Genomic DNA, 21069 nt, shown 5'->3' on the forward strand with positions numbered 1-21069 from the left:
CCCCTCAACCACACCTCCATACATTCCTGTTCAATACCTTTTCCATAACATCCTGTAAGGAAGTGCATGCTTTATGAAGGTGGCACATCCTCCCCAAATATCTCCGTCCCTACAAACCACTACATATCCCTGTATGATACACGCCACATTCGGTTTGAGCCATGTTTCCTGCACACAAATCACATCAGGCTTAGCTGGCATATCTACAATGAACTGCTGCCCATTAGTCAACAGGCTTCAAGCATTCCATTGTGGCACTACCACCATAACTAAGATCCAGTAATACATGACTCCACTAATTGAGATCATCCCAAACCTCATCCCATGTCAACCCTGTCATACTCAGATGTGTCCCAGCAGCTTTCACTATTAGCTGAATCCTCTCTGTTTTAGACTCTACTTTGCTATTGATAGCTCCTGCAATGAACGTCACCAGCATTCTCTTATCTATGTATACCATATCGCCTCCCACCTGCCCCGTAATCCCTGGTCTAGATGCTCCTTACCCATCTCTCCCTTGAATCTGTATGTCCCTGGACCTGGACCACCCTCACTGCCTCAGCATATGACACCCTTCTTGCCACTCTCACTTGTTACACCTCCACTGCCTGCTTCATAGCCTCACACCAACTATATGCCACACTATGAGCACCCTCACAGCTGCAGCACTTTGGTTGTACAGCATGCCACACTTCCCATACTCCCCTCCACACCTCTTTTTCCCTTTACAGGCTGTTGCCACATGCCCAAACCTCTAGCATTTATAACATCTTAAAGGCTTCGGTACATAAGCTCTCACATAACACATATAACACTCACAGAAACTCCTGTTGTCACCCCTTTAATCCACTACTTCCCTGCTTGATCAGTCCAGCTGCTCAACACCGCCCTCCTTTATTTGTACCACCATGCTCCATACTTGCTTTACTTTCTTCTCCATCCCTATCTCCATCCCTCCAACTATATCTTACACAGTCACAGCACAGCCGAACCACCGCCACACCGAGTAAAATTGGATTGTTTATCATCGATTGTTCGCTAGCCACAGCTTCCCAAACAGTGGTCACTGGTCCACGAAAACAACATTTCCATCAGCCCACTTGAAAATGTGATTACAAATCTGACGATTCAGCTCCTACCACTTCCGGTCATCCTTCGTCATAGCTTCTTCGATAAGGTTTAACGATGGTTAGCATCCAATACATGTTGCATTACCGCCACCTACTAGGCTGGAGTACAACTCCCTTGTACTTTGCTTGAAAAATAAATAAATAAATACCCTACCATCTACACAACACAAAAAATAGCACCACCCTACTCCACTATTTAAATCTATTTAGTCCTACCTCAGGCCATTGACCTGAAAGGATGGGACACCACCACTTAACACATCCTGTAATTCTTCTGATGTCAGGTCTCACACCCAAATACCTCTGCAGCTGCCACCAAAACCAACATTTTCTTCAACTTACATTCTATCCCTGCAGTACAGTTGCTATAAATGCTAAAAATCCAATCTTACTGTAACATACAGTACAAGTCAAAAGTTTGGACACGTCCACTCAATCAAGGGTTTTTCTTTATTTTTTCTATTTTCTACATTGTAGAATAATAGTGACGACATCAAAACTATGAAATAACACATGGAATAATGTAGTAACCAAAAAAGTTTAATCAAATCAAAATATATGTTATATAGATTCTTCAAGAAGCCACCATTTGCCTTGATTACAGCTTTGCACAGTTTTGGCATTCTCTCAACCAGCTTCATCTGGAATGATTTTCCAACAGTCTTGAATGAGTTCCCACATATGCTGAGCACTTGTGGGTTGCTTTTCCTTCACTCTGCGGTCCAACTCATCCCAAACCATCTCAATTGGGTTGAGGTCTGGTGATTGTGGAGGCCAGGTCATCTGATTCAGCACTCCATCACTATCCTTCTTGGTCAAATAGCCCTTACACATCCTGGAGGTGTGTTGGTTCATTGTCCTGTTGAAAAACAAATGAAAGTCCCACTAAGCGCAAACCAGATTGGATGGCGTATCGCTGCAGAATGCTGTGGTAGCCATGCTGGTTAAGTGTGCCTTGAATTCTAAATAGATCACTGACAGTGTCACAAGCAAAGCATCCCCACACCATCACACCTCCTCCTCCATGCTTCACGGTGGGAACTACACATGTGGAGATCATCCATTCACCTACTCTGCGTTTCACAAAGACACGGCCGTTGTAACCAAAAATCTCAATTTGGACTCATCAGACCAAAGGACAGATTTCCACAGGTCTAATGGTCATTGCTCGTGTTTCTTGGCCCAAGTAAGTCTCTTCTTCTTATTGGTGTCCTTTAGTAATGGTTTCTTTGCAGCAATTTGACCATGAATGCCTGATTCACACAGTCTCCTCTGAACAGTTGATGTTGAGATGTGTCTGTTACTTGAACTCTGTGAAGCATTTATTTGGGCTGACATTTCTGAGGCTGGTAATTCTAATGAACTTATCCTCTGCAGCAGAGATAACTCTGGGTCTTCCTTTCCTGTGGTGGTCCTCATGAGAGCCAGTTTCATCATGGTTTTTGCGACTGCACTCGAAGAAACTTTTAAAGTTCTTGAAATGTTCCAGATTGACTGACCTCTTTGCTTTTTGAGCTGTTGTTGCCATAATATGGACTTGGTATTTTACCAAATAGGGCTATCTTCTGTATACCACCCCTACCTTGTCACAACACAACTGATTGGCTCAAGAAGAAAATAAACTTTTAACAAGGCACACCTGTTAATTGAAATGCATTCCAGATGACTAAAGATCAAGAAAAACCCTTGAATGAGTACATGTGTCCAAACTTTTGACTAGTACTGTATACAGTATCACTTGTTGGCCTATCCCTCTGTACTGGTAAATATCTACTACTCACACCACTCCTCTCAAGTTCCCTCCCCTTGACCCATCTTCTACCAAAACCATGACAAAGACTCACTGAAGGTTTGACAAGCAGCCACGCAAAACGGTCTTGAGGAACAACAAATCTGCCCAATTAGCTTGTTCACTTGAAATACGGCCTCTTCGATTTACCCGCCCACTTTGATTGACATGCCCATCTCCAGAGACACTCCAGGTACCCATGACTCTAGCATACGGCTTCTACCATTCCTTGATGACTCAGGCATACTTGCTGACTGAGATCAATCAGCATCTTTTATTCATTTGAAATAAAATCTTCAAAAAATCACAGGTACCTAACGTTACCTACATAAAAAAATAGAAGAAAATAAAATATTGGAAAAATATTGTCCTTTTTTTATAGTATATTACACCACACTAACATTACCGCAGCTGTTCTAACACAAAAGGAATATTGCCATGCGAGAGAGGCAGGTTGAGGTTTCCAGGGTTAGAGTAGTGCAGAAGATATCATAAGCTGAGGCAGTGAAGAAAATAGAGGAAGATGGGTCAAGGGGGTGGGATCCTGAGAGCAGTGGTGTGAGTAGTAGATCTGTACCAGTACAGAGGGATAAACCAACAAGTTATTTTTATTTTTTATTTAACCTTTATTAAGCTAGGCAAGTCAGTTAAGAACAAATTCTCATTTACAATGAGGTACAAACATTATTGGGCAAAGACATCAGCACAACGGGCTTGAAGGTAGAGGCAACAATACATCAGGCAAAGCAGCCACATCTGTCAGTTAGAGTGTCCATGATTGAGTCTTTGAATGAAGAGATGGAGATAAAACTGTCCAGTTTGAGTGCTTTTTGCAACTTGCTTCAGTCGCTAGCTGCCGCGAACTGAAAAGAGGAGTGACCCAGGGATGTATGTGCTGGCAGAACGGGTGTTGTATGTGGAGGATGAGGGCTGCAGTAGGTATCTCAGATAGGGGGTGGGATGAGGCCTAAGATAGTGGGGGTTTCAGTAAGATATAAGATATATGTATAAGGTATGGGTGATTATGCAACTTCGGACACTTTGGCCGTGCAAACTTTCAGAAATTAAAACTTATTCAAACACCATTTTACCAGTATTGTACTTGTCTTTGATTTGTCTAGAAATTATATTTGATAATGGCTGCGATCGTACTTCAGGAATTTATATATTTTTGTCAATTTTCCCAGACAGCCATACGCATGTATGGAAATGTAATTTCCATCATGTCATTAAACATCCATTTTAGTTGAAAATGAAATATCATACAATTGATTTATAATGGATTTCTTATACATTTGTACATGAACTTGAATTAAATATTATTTAAAGTGATTTTTAAGGTTTTCATAATTTTAATAATTCAACACAACACCTGAATGTATAAACTTGCCTTTGTGAAAGCTGAAAACATTTATCATGAAAAATAATATATTTCCATCCAACCTTTTTATGCGATTATGATAACAACCATATGATTTCCATATCTAAAATAAATAAATGTATGTAAATTATACATAATATACTCATTTACCTCAAAATATGGGTTGTGATGGAAATGACAAGGTTTGGTGGAAATGACATCTATGTAAAAAAAAATTGTATGAAGACAATATTTTATTGCAAACATTTTGAACAACAACCATTGTTAAACATTTCAGACCTATACTGGGTTGTAGGCCCATCACTCACAAAGTGTACAGCAGTAGCCGATGGGCAGAGCTCAAGGAAGTAGGCCAGTGTTTTTGAGAGATGGGCCCAGATAACAAAGGGGTCATGCCGCATAGAATAGCTCAGTGAGCAAAGTGAAACTGTATCATTTGTGGTATATCCAACACAGGTGTGGAGGGTCACCTGCTTGTGAGAATCACCAAAGTGAACTGCCTGGATTTCACTGGTGTATTTACACAGTTAACTCTCTGCAAAGTCAATATGCACAATGATCTCCTCTTTCTCCAGATTCTCTTAATTCTCTCAGTTGAGTATTGGTGTTGAATGTTGTACACGTGTTTCCCCAACTTCTCTTTCAATCCTTTGGAGAAGCCCTACAGTAGAATATGCAGTGTGCCACATAGCTTTTCTTTTACTGTCAAATGTACAGCGAACTTCTCTCTCTCTTCAGCTTTGTTTTTCCACTCAAACCACCATGCCTGCTCACCAGCATCAACGTCAGATGTTTTAAGCTCTTTGGCTTGACAAAGGGAGCACTCTGTATACATGCACTCTTTCCTCAGGTTCTCACAGCACAAGACTCATTAAGGTTCCCAATGTTGCTGCAGCTGATCACTTTGTGATACTGTAGTTTGTCCGCCATGAACTGGAGGTTGGCGTGGGTTTTGCAGAGACATGTGTCCCTATCCTGGACTGTTGGCTTGACAACCCAAAAAGGACATATTTTGCAGAATTCACAGTAGGAAATTTGAATTTCTGAATATTCCCTCTTAAACTTCTGATAAAAGTTCTGAATTGTGCCATTCAAGAAGTGCTTCTGCTTTTTCTTCTTGTTCCTCGTTAGTGTGTCCCTTTTCCCTGTTGTTGCTCTGCTGTTGTCATCACGTTCATAGAATCTAGTGATTTTCTCTTCTGTGGCTGTGCTAATTCTGTTACACTGATTTTTCCTGGAGTATTGAAGACTTGATGGCCTGTTTGCATTTGCCCTCATTGCTTTTGCTGAAAATCCAAATTCTCTGTTTGCAGCTTTGACCAGGCCATACTTTCTCAGGATGTTGCCTCAGAGAATTTTTGAAGACACGTGTTTGTCTTTGGCACTGCACATTTTTTAATACTTTTGTTTTAACTCTGCAATGATGGCATTTTGAAACAATAAAATCCTTCTCACGTTCTTCGGAGTTCTCTTCATTTGCTGTTCTGTCTTTGTCTTTGGGGAATCTTGTCTCTCCATTTTGTTCATCAGTCGATCATACCTTTTTTTGTATTTTTAACTTTCCGTAAAGCATTATCAAGTTTGACATTTGTCATACTAAGATCTCTGTATGCTTTTGAGCGACCTCTTCCAACCTTTTTCCTTCCAGAAAGTATTTGACTTCTCATTCCTGTTACAGATGATGAGGAAGGGGTATCAGGGTGTGCATCAGGGGTAGGTAAGTTAGGGGCAGGTATGTTAGCCTCATGTTCTGGCTGCAAGTCATCTGGTGACTGAGGTGGTGTGTTAGCTGATAGGTAGGTCTCCATTGCAACTGTTCTCTTTAAAGTCTGTCTACACCGTTGGTTACATTTCCATTGCCATCTCTTGTTTCTTTGTTCTCGCTTTGTAAGCTCAGAGATAGATTTCACTTCTCCCTTCTCTTTTTTTCTTCCAGTATCTCTCCCTGTCTTTTTGCAGATGTTCCTGGTATCATATAGAACCATCTTTTATTTTGTTTCTATATGTCTGTGACCTCTGTGTTGTTTTATGTGGCATCTTCTAAAAATAAAGACAAATACTACTTAGTTTTTAACTTGTGCACACCTTGGAGCATTTTCTAGATTCAAATCATTTAAAACATGATTAAATAAGGCTAAAGTTTTTTTTTTTAAAGTTAAGTAAAAACGAATAAGATAATGGATTTGTGTCATTTCCACCACTTTGTCATTTCCACCACACTTAAGTTTGTGAAGGAAATAACATTTCTGCAGATTCTGGAGAAAATTTACAGACAGTTTAGCATGGTTTGATTAGTATTACAGTTAGCATATAATTTACCTTAAATACATCAAATATATATTTTTTAAATCAAAAGTTCTACCACAAATTAAATTATAGTCTGTTTGGAAATGACTGACAATTAAAATATTCTCTACACAAGCAATATTTACCTTGACTTTTCTTAAAATTCAGGACATCACATCTGGGACAACTGTCCACTGCAGCCATGTTCTTCAGTGTCACAATATGTTTCCATGGTAACTAAATTAACATTCTCTTGAAAAAACTTTATTAATGAGTAATTTGTCCTCCGTGGTGGAAATGACACCACTCCCAAAGGAAGGGTATATTTTGTGTAAAAAAAAAACAATATAAAGGGCATACTTACAATAAATATTGACATAGATTTTATTTAATTGCCTCTTTCTGTAGTACATAACATTATATAATGCGTAATTATTCATCTTTTCTCATAGAAAAACATAGTAGAAGCTTAAAAGTCTGGGTCAGGGACAAGGGCAAAATAGGGAAATTGAGGTATAACATGCATCTAAAAAGTAGCTAAAATACTTGATAGAGAGGTTTTTTAAAAAGTATGGGGTGATTCCAGTGTGAACATAACATACACATTTTTGTATTTGTTTTATTTTGTATAAAATCCCCAAAATTGACCCGAGGACATGGAAGTGCCGTAGTTGCATAATCACCCATATATGTTTTAGTAAGATTGGATTTTATAGCAATTTTATAGCAATGGTTATCAACAAGCAGGGATGGAATGTAAAATAGCAGAAAATAGAGGTTGTGGTGGTAGCTGCAGAAAGGTACTTGGATGTGCGAGACTTGACGTCAGAGTTACAGGGTGTGTTAAGTGGTTGTGTCCCATCCTTTCAAGCTGTTGGCCTGAAGTAGGACTAAATAGATTTAAATCCTGGAGTATTGTGTATATATATTATTATTTAAAAAATGTGTGTGAGTGTGTGTCAGATGGTAGGGTATTTGTTTTATTTATTTATTTTTCAAGCGAAGTATAAGGGAGTTATCCTCCAGTCTGGGTAGGTGGCGGTAATGCAACATTTATTGGATGCCAATTGCCTTTAAACCTCACCGAAGAAGAATATAGGAATATTGCGTATTACGGATACGATAAATTGATTTGACTTCGAAGGTTGGAATAGACAGCAACAGGTAGCCGAAGAGAGAGTCTTCAGCATTTAACCGGATCGTTCGACAGAGCACGAATGTAAGTCATTAACCTACTAACGTTAAAGCTCACTCGAAGGGCTGTGTAATGTCAATATTTAGAGATGATGTTGTGAATGCTGAATCATACTTTATTGCCAGATAAACCCTGATTCTGTCTTTGAAGGGATGTTAGCTAGTAGCTATTGTCACCTAAAGTTATTAATCTAAGGTCACGACGACAAATAACTTGTTATGAAAACAAAGCGGTGTCTAATGATTGTCGAGCATCATCTGTTAGTTTAACATGCGAGTCACCGGGCAGAAGCTCGAACTGGGGGCCCATCGGTCTAGTAGTGAGTCTGTGCTGTAGTTGATTAGTAAACTGGAACAGATAAATTCAAAGCGTTTTCCTGCTATGTGTCACGTAGCTAGTATGTTGTGTAAGGACATGTTGTGTTATAAGCAATGTTTATGGAATATAAATTATTGCATTTTTAATGGACTTGAAGGAAAAACTATATACATTAATTTAGCAAGTCCGCATAACAGATTCTGCCCCTCTTTCCTCCCAGTTACCATGTCCTCCAACAACAATTTTTCATCATTTGATGAGAATGAATCAAAATTTATGAGGAAAGCAAAGGAGTCGCCGTTTGTCCCAATAGGTAAGCGAAGTTGTAGAATTAAAAAAAAATATTCAAGGGCAGGAATTATGTTGGGGGCTTCATTGTAGTGGAGGTTTTCCATAGTGAATGTTTGCGTGAATCCCAGTCAGTCATGGAATAAATTGCAATCCACTCTTCCAACCCTGGTTAGATATCATACACCCAGTAACCTAACGTGGCAGGCATAAAACAAACCGAGTAGTGGAGTTCCCACATCTGGTTTTAAGTTGAAAAGGAAGCTAGGTTGAATTAGCTGTGTCCCTGAACCAAATGCATCCGGTTGTCAACTCCACTAGGCTCAGTGCTTGACTAGGGCAGGAGCTCACTGGAACTGAGTACTGGCACCTCACATTTTCTACAGCTTGAGGTCCTGTACCTCCCTAGAAAAACAGATCAAAATGATTGTGGAGCTCCTGCACCTAATAGTAAACGGTACCCAAAATAAGTACAGGCACCTATTTCAGTCCAAGTCGAGCACTGGGTAGGACTACACCCACCCAGTCATCATTACATTTCCCATGTGTGTGTTTGACAGGCATGGCAGGATGTGCTGCAGTGGTAGCCTTTGGTCTGTGGAGGCTGAAGTCACGGGGGAACACAAAGATGTCAGTCCACCTCATCCACATGCGTGTTGGAGCTCAAGGCTTTATAGTAGGCGCAATGACATTAGGTAAATCCTAATCCAATATGTGCTGTATAACAGATACACAGGTCCAACAGCTAATATCTATCAATTTACAGGGGGAAACATGTACCACACAAGACTGATCGTGTTGTCCTTACACACTAACATAAAATAGACTGCTAACATGACTTTGTTTGTCTATTTGTAGGGGTGATCTACTCCATGTACAAAGAATACAGTGCCCACAAGGACAGCAAGTGAGCCAATCAGCAACTGGCTTGACCAGAGAACGCATCAAGCCTGCCATTCCTGCATTGTACTTTTTAAAATGGAAGTCCTAGAATGGATCATATCTGTCAAAGTAACATTCCATTGATGACAAGTAATTTATACTGAACACACATATAAACACAACATGCAACAATTTCAAAGATTTTACTGAGTTACAGTTCATATAAGGAAATCAGTCAATTGTAATAAATTCATGAGGCCCAAATCTATAGATTTCACATGGCTGGGCAGGGGTGCAGCCATGGGTGGGCCTGGGAGGGCATAGGCCCACCCAATCAGAATGAGTTTTTCCCCACAAAAGGGCTTTATTACAGATAAATACTCCTCAGTTTCATCAGCTGTCCAGGTGGCTTGTTTCAGACAATACCGCAGGTGACGAAGCCAGATGTGGAGATCCTGGGCTGGCGTGGTTACACATGGTCTACGGTTTTGAGGCCATTTGGAAGTACTGCCAAATTCTCTAAAATGACATTGGAGTCTGCTTATGGTAGAAATTAACATTTATTTCTCAGGCAATAGCTTTGGTGGACATTCCTCCAGTCAGTATGCCAATTGCATATGCCCTCTACTTGAGACATCTGTGGCATTGTGTTGTGTGCCAAAACGGCACATTATAGTGGCCTTTTGTCCCCAGCACGAGGTGCACCTGTGTAATGATCATGCTGTTTAATCAGCTTCTTGATATGCCACACCTGTCAGCTGGCTGGATTATCTTGGCAAGTGAGAAATGCTCACTAACAGGGATGTAAATGCATTTGTGCATAGAATGAGAGAATGCTTTTGCTTATAGAACATTTCTGGGCTCTTTAATTTTCGCTCATCAAACTTGGGACCAACACTTAACGTTTTATATTTTTCTGTATATTTTGGATGAGGTTGTCTTTTTGTTTAGTAGCATTTCAATCTGGCAATCACTTTGAAAAAGTATATACATGTCAGGAAATTGGCCAGCACATCCATTGTGTGTTCTGTTTATCATTCTCTCTGCTAGACAGCTGCTGTAAACCACTAGTAAAATATCACCTTTTAGGTAACTAAACCCATAGACTACTATAGTTAATCCATACACTGATCCTCGCCATGAGTTATTTGTGTGTATGTATATATATTACACACATTTACTTTTACATGTGAGTGAACTCTTTGTTTTATTTTTATTCTACAGGTACAGAAGTAGGTTGTACTTTCAACTAACTATCCACACACTAACTAGTCTAACGAGAAGTATTGGCAAAAAACCTTATCGCGCTCAGGTGGTCACTTTGTCCAGCCTCACTGTTCATGAGTTTGTACTTTGAAAAATAAATATATTTTTGAAAAGTGACCAGAAATATTTTTTTTGAGCATAATTTGTACTTTTATTCATACAAAATGTATGGTATCAACAACTTGTAACATCCAAACTGTTACTTTGGTTTTCCTTAAAATATATACAAAAACACAATAGTCAATATCTACTTGATTGTTACAATTGACAAATTACGAGTACTGACCTGGCTTTCTACAGTACATAAAACCAGTTCAACTATATACCTTACAGTGGATGACTCCTGTTAGAATGACAAAACAATCCAGAGTAATAACTTGACTAAAGTGGTAGCCATGCAGAGACCTTATATTTATGATCTACACAATGTCAGATGGAAACAACATTGATCACTATTGTGTCATGGTTGATTCATTATTGTCATCAGGAACTGTATTTAGCAGTGACACCTGACTTCAGACAGAGCCAAGCATCAGAAAAGGCCTACATCTTTCATTTGTTATGGGCTTTGGAGACAACTTACAATTTAATGGAATTTCAATGGGTAGAGTTCTGTACAAACAAAAACAATGGCTTACACAAAGGTTAGTATCACATCGTCCTTAACTGATCCTCAGGTAATGGGATAATTTGGGCATGACGAGGGCTTTGATTCAACAGTTTTACTGCGGTGCTTTGACCACAATAGCAGGAAATTAGTAAAAGGGTCAAATTATACAGATTTTCAATGAGTACACCCAATATATCTATTTGTGCCTTGGGTGTGAAATTGCATTTGATAAAATGTATAATTATTTTGAGCACCCCTGTCCCAGTTTAAGCAGGGCAGTGGGTGCATCTGCATGCATATCTTTTGAAAATAAATAAAAATGGTGGCCAATATATTCCAAGTGCCTGACCAATTAGGTTAGGAAGTTAAATAAAAAATAAAAAGACGTTAATAACAATGCCGTCACCCCACCTGTGTTTTGTAAAAAGCTGAGGTATGGGCCTGGAGAAATGTAACAAACACTAATTCATAGACCGAGCTATGAAAGCAAGCTCTGACCTTCCAAGATATCAAAATGATAGCTTTAAGCATGTGTCGAAGATAGAGTTTGTTTACATTTACAATGTTTCCAGACATTGCAGTAAAACAAGCTTATATTTTTGGTTCTGATGGGGTATACCAGTTGAATTAAACTCATGAGGCATTTCTAAGAAACAATATTCCTCAAGAATCAATATACACTGAGTGCACAAAACATTAGGAACACCTTCCTAATATTGAGTTGCACCCCCCTTTTCCTTCAGAACAGCATCAATTCGTTGGGGCATGGACTCCACAAGGAGAGAGCAGGTGTTCCTAATGTTTTATACACTCAGTGTATATTAATTTATATGCAAAACAATGTATGTAGCAACTTGGCCCTTTAAGTATTATATATCTTCTCAATTCTTACCAAAGTTAAGTTATTTGTTCTCATAAATAAAAAAAATCTACAACATATAGTACCAGTCAAAAGTTGACACCTACTTATTTAGGGTTTTTATTTTTTACCATTTTATTTAATTTGTATGATTTTCTACATTGTAGAATAATAGTTTCGACATCAAAAATATGAAATAACACATGGAACCATGTAGTAACCAAAAAAGTGTTAAATCAAAATATGTTATATTTGAGATTCATCAAAGAAGCCACACTTTGCCTTGACAGCTTTGCACATTCTTGGCATTCTCTCAACCAGCTTCACCTGGAATGCTTTTTCAGCAGTCTTGAAGGAGTTCCCACATATATGCTGAGCACTTTTTGGCTGCTTATCCTTCACTCTGTGGTCCAACTCTTCTCAAACCATCTCAATTGGGTTGAGGTCAGGTGATTGTGGAGGCCAGGTCACCTGATGCAGCACTCCATCACTCTCCTTCTTGGTCAAATAGCCCATACACAGCCTGGAGGTGTGTTGGGTCATTGTCCTGTTGAAAAAGAAATGATAGTTCCACTAAGCGCAAACCAGATTGGATGGCGTATCGCTGGTTAAGTGTGCCTTGAATTCTAAATAAATCACTGATAGTGTCACCAGCAAAGCGCCCTCACACCATCACACCTCATCCTCCATGCTTCACGGTGGGAACCACACATGCAGAGATAATCCGTTCACCTAATCTGTGTCTCACAAAGACATGGCGGTTGAAAAAACAAACACATTTGGACTCATCAGACCAAAGGACAGATTTCCACAGGTCTAATGGCCATTGTGCATGTTTCTTGGTCCAAGCAAGTTTCTTCTTATTGGTGTCCTTTTGTAGTGGTTTCTTTGCATCAATTTGACCATGAAGGCCTGATTCACGCAGTTTCCTCTGAACAGTTGATGTTGATGTGTGTTACTTGAACACTGTGAAGCATTTATTTGGGATGCAATTTCTGAGGCTGGTAACTCAAATGAACTTATCCTCTGCAGCAGAGGTAATTTTGCGTCTTCCTTTTGTGTGACGGTCCTCATGAGAGCCAGTTTCATCATTGCGCTTGATGGTTTTTGCGACTGCACTTGAAGGAACTTTCAAAGTTCTTGACATTTTCCAGATTGACGGACCTTCATGTCTTAAAGTAATGATGGACTGTCGTTTTTGCTTATTTGAGCTGTTCTTGCCATAATATGGACTTGGTCTTTTACCAAATGGGGCTATCTGCTGTACACCACCCCTACCGTGTCACAACACAACTGATTGGCTCAAACGCATTAAGAAGGAAAGAAATTTAACTAATGAACTTTTAACAAGGCACACCTGTTAATTGAAATGCATTCCAGGTGACTACCTCATGAAGCTGGTTGAGAGAATGCCAAGAGCGTGCAAAGCTGTCATCAAGGCAAAGGGTGGCTACTTTGAATAATCTAAAATAACAAATTTAGATTTGTTTTTGGTTACTGCATGATTCCATAGGTGTTATTTCATAGTTTTGATGTCCTCTATTATTCTACAATATAGAAAATAGTAAAAATAAAGAAAAACCCTGGAATGAGTAGGTGTCCAAACTTTTGACTGCTACTGTACATGCTTATTAATTGGAGGACAAACAAACAAACTGTGTAATACATACTGTGTATTTCCCATCTAAAATTATAACAGCGTTTCAAAGTCATATGGAAATGCTGACCTGAGAAAAGGCCGGCGTACTTGCAGAATTTTAAAAGCATGCTCAACATGATAAAAACCAACAATTCATTGGTACTAACTTTAAGATGCCAATCATAGTTAGTGGAATGTCAAGTGAGGGGTTCAAGGCTTCTTGTAAGGGATAGATGATGACGAAGGGCACTTACAAAGGTCTCGTTGGCACTAAGGCAAAGGAGGAGGAGCACTGTACTGGCTGAGCCTGTGGTCCCATGCCTCCACCATGTTAGGTCACCCCTGTCTAGCTACTGACTTTACCACTGCTAATATCCACCCCTCCAACATGGCCTCCTTATCTCTCCACCATCGTGTTGCTGTCCATGTCATTCAACAGGTAAACGTCTGTGTGGCCCGTCAGCCTCATCTGTTGAGAAGAGAGGAGGGTGAGAGATGGCTCATCTCATGTCATCTGAGTTTGATTATCTTATTACTCAAAGTCAGAAGCACTCGATTGGTGGGATGTCCCATTCATCAACTCAATAATCATTACTGGCATGCTTAAGCGGTTGTGTTTTGACTATGCATAGGCTACGAACTGTAAGCAGCAAAGCACTTTATCAAGTTTTGCGACTGGGATTGTGATTGGCATCTATAGTCTCAAATTTTGAGACACTGACACCAACCAAAAACATAGTATGTGCTTACCAACACAACACTTTTTGCTCATTGGGCCTGGTGGTATGTATTCATTATTGTGAAATTACAGTACAAGTTCAGGAGCATAAAATGTGGTCAGCCCAGTGCAATGTGTAGCTGCGGGAGTATGGGATCAGGACTTTTATTATGTAGTGGTTGCTACAGACCACTATTGTGTGTAGATTGATGAGGAAAAACAATTATTTAATACATTTTAGAATAAGGCATTAACGTAACCAAATGTTGAAAAAGGGAAGTGGTCTGAATACTTTCCAAATGCATTGTAAGTGAACAGAAACGGGCGTAAAAAACTTAACCCAAATACAGACATTGGAGTAAAACAAGCTTATATTTTTGGTTCTGATGGGGTATACCCGTTGAACTAGGCTCATAAGGCATTTCTAAGAATTTGATAAATTGATAAAGTGTACAAAACATTAGGAACACCTTCCTAATATAAAGTTGCACCCCTTTATCCCTCAGAACAGACTCAATCAGGGGATGGACTCTACAAGGTGTCGAAAGCGTTCCGCAGGGATGCTGGCCCATGTTGACTCCAATGCTTCAAGCTGGCTTGATGTCTTTTGGGTGGTGGACCATTCTTGATACACACGAGAAACTGTTGAATGGGAAAAACCCAGCCGCATTGCAGTTCTTGATACACTCAAACCAGTGCGCCTGGCACCTACTACCATACCCTGTTCAAAGGCACATTTTATCTTTTGTTTCCCATTCACCCTCTGAATGACACATACAATCCAAGTCTCAATTGTCTCAAGATTAAAAATCCTTCTTTAACTGGTCTCCTCCCCTTCATCAACACTGACTGAAGTGGATACATCAATAAGGGATCCTAGCTTTCACCTGGATAGTCGATGTCATGGAAAGAGCAGGTGTTCCTAATGTTTTGTACACAGTTTCATCAATACAGAACCTTCTAAGTAGGTTTGCATGGGTGGGAGTTTCGGCTTTCCATGATGACATAACCATGTGGTAAATGTATTAATAGACCAATAACAAAGAGTTCCGGTGTGGATTGCCCCCACCCTGGCAGTACTGGCAACACTAGCTGCAGTAACCCATGGGGAGGGTCACACTCCGACATTCAGAGAGGGGGCATATTATTGTGGCCCTGGTGGCACAAAATCAAAGGTCGGACTGTTTCAGGGGAAGGGGGTATATCTGATCTCCATCACCTAGGACGTGACAATGGTTAATCTAATCTCCCAATTTTGTCAATTTTTGCTCAGTTTTGAGGGCCTTCTCATACAGTTGCAACTGTATATGCATTTGTAAATCAAGCCCTTTTTTTTTTACCCCCTTTTCTCCCCAATTCCGTGGTATCCAATTACTATCTTGTCTCATCGCTACAACTCCCTTACGGGCTCGGGAGAGACGAAGGTCGAAAGTCATGCGTCCTCCGAAACACAACCCAACCAAGCCGCACTGCTTCTTAACACAGCGCGCCTCCAACCCGGAAGCCAGCCGCACCAATGTGTTGGAGGAAACACCGTGCACCTGGCTACCTTGGTTAGCGGGCACTGCGCCCGGCCCGCCACAGGAGTCACTGGTGCGCGATGAGACAAGGATATCCCTACCGGCCAAACCCTCCCTAACCCGGACGACGCTAGGTCAATTGTGCGTCGCCCCACGGACCTCCCGGCTGTGACAGAGCCTAGGCGCGAACCCAGAGTCTCTGGTGGCACAGCTAGCGCTGCGATGCAGTGCCCTAGACCACGCCACCCGGGAGGCAAATCAAGACCTTTCTTGAGTTGGGCTCTGGGATGGTGCAACTGTTGAGCATCTGAGTCTATGGTTGTATGTGGGGGAAAGGGGCTAAGTGTGTATGAGTGTTTGTGTGTTTATCCCACAACTGTTGCGAGGGAGCAAAAGATGTTAGGGACAATATAGGATGAATCACAATTATTTTCTAAAATAATAATTGCTTGCCAAAATGTAACTTTTGTAATTGCAATACTTGTAAGAGATAACAATCCTTTGCATAATCTGCATACATTACTACAAATATTAATTGCTCATTATGGAAATTAAGATAAATATTTTAAAATCCTGTTTAGTAGCTATACATAATACAAAGCGAGGTGAGGGCGATGGAAATGCTTTTGGCGGTTGATCTGCTTCTGTTCTGTGGGTGGCACTGTGTGCTCTTTTCGAAGGATGGGTCCCGGTCTCTCCGGGATCCGGGGGTCTTTCTGGGATCCGGGGGGGATCGGGGGGTCTGCCGGTCATTAGGATGACAACCCAACGCGGGATGAGGGGTTTTAGCAGGTCGAATAGTGGGTACCAATTGTAGGTTTACTTAGTAGCAATGCAAATATCATGGTGCAAGCTATATAGACAATCATCATGTTACTTTTTAATGGTACGTTTACAAACATATACAGTGGGGCAAAAAAGTATTTAGTCAGCCACCAATTGTGCAAGTTCTCCCACTTAATAAGATGAGGCCAGTAATTTTCATCATAGGTACTCCAAATCCAGACCTCCATGGGTTGATCAATTTGATTTCCATTGATAATTTGTGTGATTTTGTTGTCAGCACATTCAACTACGTAAAGAAAAAAGTATTTAATAGGAATATTTCATTAATTCAGATCTAGAATGTGTTATTTTAGTGTTCCCTTTTTTTTTTTGAGCAGTGTATACAGTGGGGCAAAAAAGTATTTAGTTAGCCACCAATTGTGCAAGTTCTCCCAATTAAGATGAGGCCTATAATTTTCATCATAGGTACACTTCAACTATGACAGACAAAATTAGAAAAAAAAATCCAGAAAATCACATTGTAGGATTTTTAATGAATTTATTTGCAAATTATGGTGGAAAATAAGTATTTGGTCACCTACAAACAAGCAAGATTTCTGGCTCTCACAGACCTGTAACTTCTTTAAGAGGCTCCTCTGTCCTCCACTCATTACCTGTATTAATGGCACCTGTTTGAACTTGTTATCAGTATAAAAGACACCTGTCCACAACCTCAAACAGTAACACTCCACTATGGCCAAGACCAAAGAGCAGTCAAAGGACACCAGAAACAAAATTGTAGACCTGCACCAGGCTGGGAAGACTGAATCTGCAATAGGTAAGCAGCTTGGTTTGAAGAAATCAACTGTGGGAGCAATTATTAGGAAATGGAAGACATACAAGACCACTGATAATCTCCCTCGATCTGGGGCTCCACGCAAGATCTCACCCCGCGGGGTCAAAATGATCACAAGAACGGTGAGCAAAAATCCCAGAACCACACGGGGGGACCTAGAGAGCTGGGACCAAAGTAACAAAGCCTACCATCAGTAACACACTACGCCGCCAGGGACTCAAATCCTGCAGTGCCCCCTGCTTAAGCCAGTACATGTCCAGGCCCGTCTGAAGTTTGCTAGAGAGCATTTGGATGATCCAGAAGAAGATTGTGAGAATGTCATATGAAACCAAAATATAACTTTTTGGTAAAAACTCAACTCGTCGTGTTTGGAGGACAAAGAATGCTGTGAAGCATGGGGGTGGAAACATCATGCTTTGGGGCTGTTTTTCTGCAAAGGGACCAGGACGACTGATCCGTGTAAAGGAAAGAATGAATGGGGCCATGTATTGTGAGATTTTGAGTGAAAACCTCCTTCCATCAGCAAGGGCATTGAAGATGAAACGTGGCTGGGTCTTTCAGCATGACAATGATCCCAAACACACCGCCCGGGCAACGAAGGAGTGGCTTCGTAAGAAGCATTTCAAGGTTCTGGAGTGGCCTAGCCAGTCCCAACCCCATAGAAAATCTTTGGAGGGAGTTGAAAGTCCGTGTTGCCCAGCAACAGCCCCAAAACATCACTGCTCTAGAGGAGATCTGCATGGAGGAATGGGCCAAAATACCAGCAAGTGTGTGTGAAAACCTTGTGAAGACTTACAGAAAATGTTTGACCTCTGTCATTGCCAACAAAGGGTATATAACAAAGTATTGAGAAACTTTTGTTATTGACCAAATATTATTTTCCACCATAATTTGCAAATAAATTCATTAAAAATCCTACAATGTGATTTTCTGGATTTCTTTCTCTCATTTTGTCTGTCATAGTTGAAGTGTACCTATGATGAAAATTACAGGCCTCATCTTTTTAAGTGGGAGAACTTGCACAATTGGTGGCTGACTAAATACTTTTTTGCCCCACTGTAGAGAGAGATTATATATATATATATACATACACACATACATACACACTACCATTCAAAAGTTGGGGGTTTTTGAAAGAAAAGCTAATATTTTGTCCATTAAAATAACATCAAATTGATCAGAAATACAGTATAGACATTGTTAATGTTGTAAAGGACTATTGTAGCTGGAAACTGCACATTTTTGATGGAATATCTACCTAGGCCCATTATCAGCAACCATCACTACTGTGTTCCAATGGCATGTTGGTTGTGTTAGCTAATCTTCTAGGCAGAGTTGCAAAGAAAAAGCCATCTCTCAGACTGGCCCCAAAAAAATACAAAATATCAAGATGAGCAAAAGAACAGACACTGGACAGAGGCTAGAATCCCGGAGTCGCCTCTTCACTGTTGACGTTGAGACTGGTGTTTTGCGGGCACTATTTAATAAAGCAGCCAGTTGAGGACTTGTGAGGAGTCTGTTTCTCAAACTAGACACTAATGTACTTGTCCTTTTGCTCAGTTGTGCACCGGGGCCTCCCACTCTTATTCTGGTTAGAGCCAGTTTGCGCTGTTCTGTGAATGGAGTAGTACACAGCGTTGTACAAGATCTTCAGTTTCTCACATTGAATAGCCTTCATTTCTCAGAACAAGAAAAGACTGACGAGTTTCAGAAAGTTCTTTGTGTCTTGCCATTTTGAGCCTGTAATCGAACCCACAAATGCTGATGCTCCAGATACTCAACTAGTCTAAGACAACCAGTTTTATTGCTTCTTTAAATCAGTAAAACAGTTTTCAGCTGTGCAAACATAATTGCAAAAGGGTGTTCTAATGATCAATTTGCCTTTTAAAATTAGAAACTTGGATTAGCTTACACAACGTGCCATTGAAACACAGGAGTGATTGCTGATAATGGGCTTCTGTACACCTACGTAGATAATCCATTAATACATTTTCATTTTATTTAAATCAGCCGTTTCCATCTTCAATAGTAATTTACAACATTAACAAATGTCTACACTGTATTTCTGATCAATTTGATGTTATTTTAAAATGGACAAAACAAAAGTGCTTTTCTTTCAAAAACAAGGACATTTCTAAGTGACCCCAAAAATATATGGGGGATTGGAAATTATTACAAAAGACAATTACTGATGGAAGCAACAATCTATCCGCAATATTAAAGCTTATCCACCCACTAATAAAAAGAAAAAAGTTCCAAACCACTAGTTAACAGCTAGTTTTCAGGTTGCCCCGCACCAGACCGACCACTCCCAGACAGTCCTAGCACAATTCTTGCTTGAGAAATAGTTTTTTTGCTGAAAAGCAGGTATTTAAGATGGCACCGAAGATGTTGGCTGACGTTTTACATGCTCCTAACCAAATTGTGCTATTTTGTTAGTAAACTATTTTTTTAACTTATTATGTACAAACAATGTTGCTGCTACCGACTCTTATGACCGAAAATAACTTCTGGCCATCAAAACAGCAATTACTCACCACGAACAGCAAGAAGCTGTTTCCTTTAACGAGTCCTTCTGAGAATCCGTGGGTGAGCGAGTAAACTCTCAATGCCATCTGTCCTACTTGCTAACATGCAATCATTGGAAAATAAAATGACCTACGTTTATCCTACCAACGGGACATTAAGAACTGTAATATCTTATGTTTCACCGAGCCATGGCTGAACGACGAGACATAATATATACATCAATAGACATCTGTATAAATCAATGATGTCGCTTTGCGGATGGTGATTCTCTGATCCACCTCTACGCAGACGACACCATTCTGTATACTACTGGCCCTTCTTTGGACACTGTTAACTAACCTCCAGATGAGCTTCAATGCCATACAACTCTCCTGCCGTGGCCTCCAACTGCTCTTAAATGCAAGTAAAACTAAATGCATGCTCTTCAACCAATCGCTGCCCGCACCTGCCCGCCCGCCTAGCATCACTACTCTGGACGGTTCGGACCTAGAATGTGTGGACACCTACAAATACCTTGGTGTCTGGTTAGACTGTAAACTCTCCTTCCAGACTCACATTAAGCATCTCCAATCCACAATTAAATATAGAAATCTGCTTCCTATTTTCGCAACAAAGCATCCTTCACTCGTGCTGCCGAACATAGCCTCGTAAAACTGACTATCCTACCGATCCTTGACTTCGGCGATGTCATTTACAAAATAGCCTCCAACACTCTACTCAGAAAATTGGATGCAGTCTATCACAGTGCCAGCCGTTTCGTCACCAAAGTCCCATATACTACCCACCACTGCGACCTGTTTGCTTTTGTTGGCTGGCCCTTGCTTCATATTCGTCACCAAACCCACTGGTTTTAGGTCATCTATAAGTCTTTGCTAGGTAAAGCCCCGCCTTATCTCAGCTCACTGGTCACCATAGCAGTACCCACCCGTAGCACGCGCTCCAGCAGGTATATTTCGCTGGTCACCCCGAAAGCCAATTCCCCCTTTGGCCGCCTTTCCTTCCAGTTCTCTGCGGCCAATGACTGGAACGAATTGCAAA

The 21069-nt window shown here is 40.5% G+C and overlaps 2 protein-coding genes across 3 annotated transcripts in view; one reads left to right on the forward strand and one right to left on the reverse strand.

The window, feature by feature from the left end:
* Positions 1-7647: 7647 nt before the first annotated feature.
* LOC112254730 (HIG1 domain family member 1A, mitochondrial) lies at positions 7648-9549 on the forward strand. The gene is made up of 4 exons (XM_024427520.2): positions 7648-7805; positions 8320-8412; positions 8948-9082; positions 9246-9549. Exons 2-4 carry the CDS (start codon positions 8325-8327, stop codon positions 9296-9298), a joined length of 276 nt encoding a protein of 91 aa, XP_024283288.1. The 5' UTR covers positions 7648-7805; positions 8320-8324; the 3' UTR covers positions 9299-9549.
* A 4108-nt stretch (positions 9550-13657) lies between these two features.
* The window catches only part of slc11a2 (solute carrier family 11 member 2), a 34297-nt gene continuing 26885 nt past the window's right edge, over positions 13658-21069 (reverse strand). For both annotated transcript variants that reach the window (XM_024427522.2, XM_024427521.2), the window contains one exon: positions 13658-14112. In XM_024427522.2, coding sequence (XP_024283290.1) covers positions 14041-14112 — 72 coding nt within the window. In that variant the 3' untranslated portion in view covers positions 13658-14040. The remainder of the gene's footprint in view (positions 14113-21069) is intronic.

The sequence above is a fragment of the Oncorhynchus tshawytscha genome, linkage group LG07 (genome assembly GCF_018296145.1).
Source record: "Oncorhynchus tshawytscha isolate Ot180627B linkage group LG07, Otsh_v2.0, whole genome shotgun sequence".
Lineage (NCBI taxonomy): Eukaryota > Metazoa > Chordata > Actinopteri > Salmoniformes > Salmonidae > Oncorhynchus > Oncorhynchus tshawytscha.